Raw genomic sequence first — 4,161 nt, forward strand, 5'->3', positions numbered from 1 at the left:
GCTGGTCTATATATGAAGAGTTCAGATGCAAAACCCCCTAAGTGCCTTTTCAGAAAATAATCTTAATTCATTTTTATTTAATACAAAGCTATCAAAATTGCATATTTTTACATGAATGTAAACCAAACCAACAACGGGGTTCTCTAAAAATATAGAAGTGCAGGTCTTCAGAAATGGAGTTAGGGGGTTTTGCATCTGAACTCTTCATATCTAGACACAAATTGAATTGCAGGGGCTCCACAAAAAGAAAGCAGAAAGACTTAGGGTGTAAAATAGTCAAATGTTCCATCAAGCAGCTTCCTTGGCGAAGGTCTGCGCTCTCTGAGGGCTTCTAGTTCTAACTATTAACTATATAATTAGTTATACTAGATACTGGATACTATAGTATCACCCCCTCCACCCACTGATTAAAGCATGGATGGGAAGCCACTACCTGAGCTAGTAGCTGTGACATACATGCTGTGCCATATCCAGAAAGCGGTCTTGTACATTTCTGAAGCCCTGCGTCTGTCTGAAGGCTTCATCACATGGTGAAGAGGAGGTGTCCAGAGAAGGTGGTGTGGTGATGTCCATTATCCCTCACCCATGCTTTGGGCCACAGCTTCACTTGGACAACATCTCCCACCTCCAGCAACAGAGAGGCTCCATTGGCAGGAGTGACATGATGTGAATTCACCTGAGCTTCGTACGCAATGACAACATGTTTGCCGTTGTGATGTAGTGAGGCCCCTGTCCAGGTAGTTGCACTGGCATCTCCAAACACAAAGAGGACAAAGTGGTAGACGCCTCGCACTGGAGCTGTGAACACACCTGAGACAAAACAACCAAGAATGAGATGTAGGTCAATGTAGGTATACAGTAGGTCGTCTTAATCTGTTACTTAACCCGTTAAGACACGGTGCAATAACATTGCTGTTACCATAATGGCAATAACAAAGTCATAGTGCATTACTAAAAACCCTGTGTTATGTTATAGTAGTGTATTACTATTGTAGTTAACTTTTCAATGACTATTACAGCATGCCACTGGAGGTACGGCGTGCATTAAGGGGTTACGACTCTCACATCAGTCTTAGGTCAACCCCTGCCAAACATGCCATTTACAACTGAAAGATAGTTTGTCTGTTTTCCACTTTGTTCTTTTCCTCTTTCAGTGTTTATCAAACAACATCATCTTTGTAGCCATTTATTGCTGCTGCTGCGAAACAAAGGCTTTTTTCATGTACTCATGTACTCAAGTTTGCATTAATTGACTGCATATCATGTGAAAACAGCAATCAGGCGATTTAGATTTTTCAATTTCACTGAAAACGCTTTTGAGTAAACTTTTATACCTGTGTTCACGTTGTAGGCACTTCCGACATTGGTGAATACATTCTTGAAAACGAGGGGGGTGGCGACATCAAAAGGTCCATAGTGTCCATCCCCTAGTGCTGCCGAGAAAGACACCCTGCTGGCCTCTCTGTCCCTCCTCAGCTCCTCCACCTGGCTCCCTGTCAGGGTCAGGCTGCCTCTCACCTCTCCTAGGCCTGCTGCCTGCTCGTTCTGTTTCTCCGTCAGATCCTTGATGACTAATTTCTGTTCTTCCACCGTCTTCTCACTGGCTCTCAGCCTGGTCTCCACATCCTGCAGTTGTTCTTTGTTGTTTCTGATCTCTGCTTGCTGCTCTGCTATCTTGGCACTCATCTCTCTCAGCACCGCGTGGATGTCAGGCTGGCAGATTTTCTGGGTTAAACTTTCATGTCCGTGTTCGATTGATACGCTTTCTGCAGTAACCACACCCAGACCCATCCACAGCAAGATCACCGCAGCTCCAAGAGACTTCATAATCGACTCTGACACGGCTGCCCCGTTCCTGTACCTGTAGGCTGCGTTTCCCTGTCTCTTTCCACTGTCAAGGGACAGAACTGAAGTGCTGCATTTATATTAGCTGAGGACTCTGGTGTTGTTGGATAAGCACGAAACCCGATGGTGTGTACACAAAAAATAGTAGGTCATCTAACCAGTGTAGCTGGGTGCCGACAGGGGGGGACAAAGAAGACATTTGTCCCGGGCCCAGGGAAAGAGGGGCCTCAGAATTGGGTCCTTATAACATTGTATGTATTGGCCTGGGGGGCCCTTTCAGAGGACTTTGTCCTAGGCCCCGCCAGACCTGTCAGTGTCCCTGTGTGTGAAACCCGCTGGTATGTACACAAAAGAATTCCCCTATTCCATCAAATAGTAGGTCCTCTGACCAGTGCAGCAGGTTTAAGACCAAACAGAACACTCCTGTGTTTATTCAAGGAGAGCTGCAAATTCCCTCTCACTAGAGTCTGACCAATGCAAAGGGCTTAACCCTTCCTTGTAAGGTGCTGGTGTTTTTGTTACATAGAAGGTATTTGGGTCATAATGTGTTTTTTCTGATTCATGATCCTCACTGAAAATGAACCAATGCCAGTGAATCTCAGTGTGAAAGAATAACTAATACTATTTTTCTCAAGCAAAAGAACCAAAACGGGTCAGAATGACCCACACGCCTTACAAGACTTTGTTGTGTAGATTTTCCTCTGTACCGACTGAAGCAGAAAAGCAGTAGGTTTCCCTGAAACTGACTTAAAATGTAGAAATTTAAGTGAAGGGAAATGAAGTAAATTTGTAAATTTGTTAAGACAGGTTAATCTGATTCTGATTCCAACATGAATCGAGATGTGACTGATGATTTCCAGCCTAAAAATTGCTGAATTACCACAGATGGTCTATTCCACCCAATATGAGCTAAATTAAATAGATTTCAATGGCGATAAATCTACATAAAAATCCACCCAAAAAACGTTTTTTTTTCCTTTTTTTGAAGATTTCTTTTGGGGCTTTTGATGCAGGAAACATCACACATGATCTTCATACATGTGGATGATAGTACTCACTTTTATTTATTCCAACAGTATTAAGAGCTGAACTATGTATTACGGTATATACAATCAGTGCTTTCACCCAATGTGTGACACAGTCCTTGGTAATCTATTTTATTGCGTACACACATGTATGCTTGCCATGCACACAGGGACATACTGTACATGTTTGTCAGAGGGCGCGCTCAACTTCTGGGAAACAAAGCCGACAGGCGGACAACAGATGCGTCCCTCTATGCCAGTTTCAGACTTTTTCCCCCCAAAGAAGAATCTAAACATTGACAAATAATAAAAGAAATAAAACCGCTTGGGTGAATCATGCGCTTGGGTTCAAACTTAAGGTGAATTATGCGCTTAATATTCAACGCCAGCTTTTCACCGTCAGGGCACAAAGCAGTCAGCTTCAGTGCCAGAGTTTAATTCAAACGACAGCAAAGCAATTATGAATCAAAAGAGGCGTTCGCTCCCGTGCTCTCTCTAAAGCACAACGGAAGTGAGGCCCGCCAGCAGAAAACGAGTGAACATATTAAATATTTTTTTAAAAAATATTAAAAGGGAGACTCATACATACACACTTCTGAGCCCGAGTTTGTGGACTGGAGAAAAGAAAGGTTATGAAAGAAAAATAGCTAAGGTTACAGGTTACAGAGTTGTATGCGCTGCGGGTCGAGGTCTGTTAACTAATTACGGTTCCATGTCGTTGAGCGTTGCAACGCAAATGCCCCTTCATCCGAGTATGAACATCTGTGTGAAAAATTGCCTGCTGACTTTTAAAGGGACACTGTGCAGGAAATGGTCAAAAAAGGTACTGCAACTATGCTGCTTATTGAAATTGGGCTGCACAGGGGGTTATATTGAATTTTGGTGGGGATCTGGATCATGAACCGGAACTAGGACTTTTTAAAAGATTCTTCACCATTGCTGGTCTATATATCTAGACGCCCCTAGTGACCAGAAATTGAATTGCAGGGGCTCCACACAAAGAAAGCAGAAAGACTTAGGGTGTAAAATAGTCAAATGTTCCATCAAGCAGCTTCCTTGGCGAAGGTCTGCGCTCTCTGAGTGCTTGTAGTTCTAACTATTAACTATATAATTAGTTATACTTGATACTGGATACTATAGTATCGCCCCCTCCACCCACTGATTAAAGCACTGATGGGAAGTCACTACCTGAGCTAGCTGCTGTGACATACATGTTGTGCCATATCCAGAAAGATGTCTTGTCATTTCTGAAGCCCTGTGTGTGTCTGAAGGCTTCATCACATGGTGAAGA

At 43.2% G+C, this 4,161-nt stretch overlaps 1 protein-coding gene across 1 annotated transcript; it reads right to left on the reverse strand.

Annotated features, from left to right (window-relative positions):
• Nucleotides 1-523: 523 nt before the first annotated feature.
• Nucleotides 524-1,827, reverse strand: LOC134466108 (uncharacterized). The gene is made up of 2 exons (XM_063220004.1): nucleotides 1,335-1,827; nucleotides 524-810 (listed from the first exon to the last, which is right to left on the reverse strand). The coding sequence occupies exons 1-2, from the start codon at nucleotides 1,825-1,827 to the stop codon at nucleotides 524-526; spliced, it is 780 nt and encodes a 259-aa protein (XP_063076074.1).
• Nucleotides 1,828-4,161: the final 2,334 nt, after the last annotated feature.

This window comes from Engraulis encrasicolus, chromosome 16 (genome assembly GCF_034702125.1).
Source record: "Engraulis encrasicolus isolate BLACKSEA-1 chromosome 16, IST_EnEncr_1.0, whole genome shotgun sequence".
Lineage (NCBI taxonomy): Eukaryota > Metazoa > Chordata > Actinopteri > Clupeiformes > Engraulidae > Engraulis > Engraulis encrasicolus.

Bases quoted from the DNA above. Each gene is read 5' to 3' on its own strand.
- LOC134466108 (XM_063220004.1), bottom strand. From the start codon at position 1,827: ATGAAGTCTCTTGGAGCTGCGGTGATCTTGCTGTGGATGGGTCTGGGT. The intron at 811-1,334 runs GTATAAAAGTTT...GTTTTGTCTCAG, and splicing joins TGCCTACAACGTGAACACAG to GTGTGTTCACAGCTCCAGTG.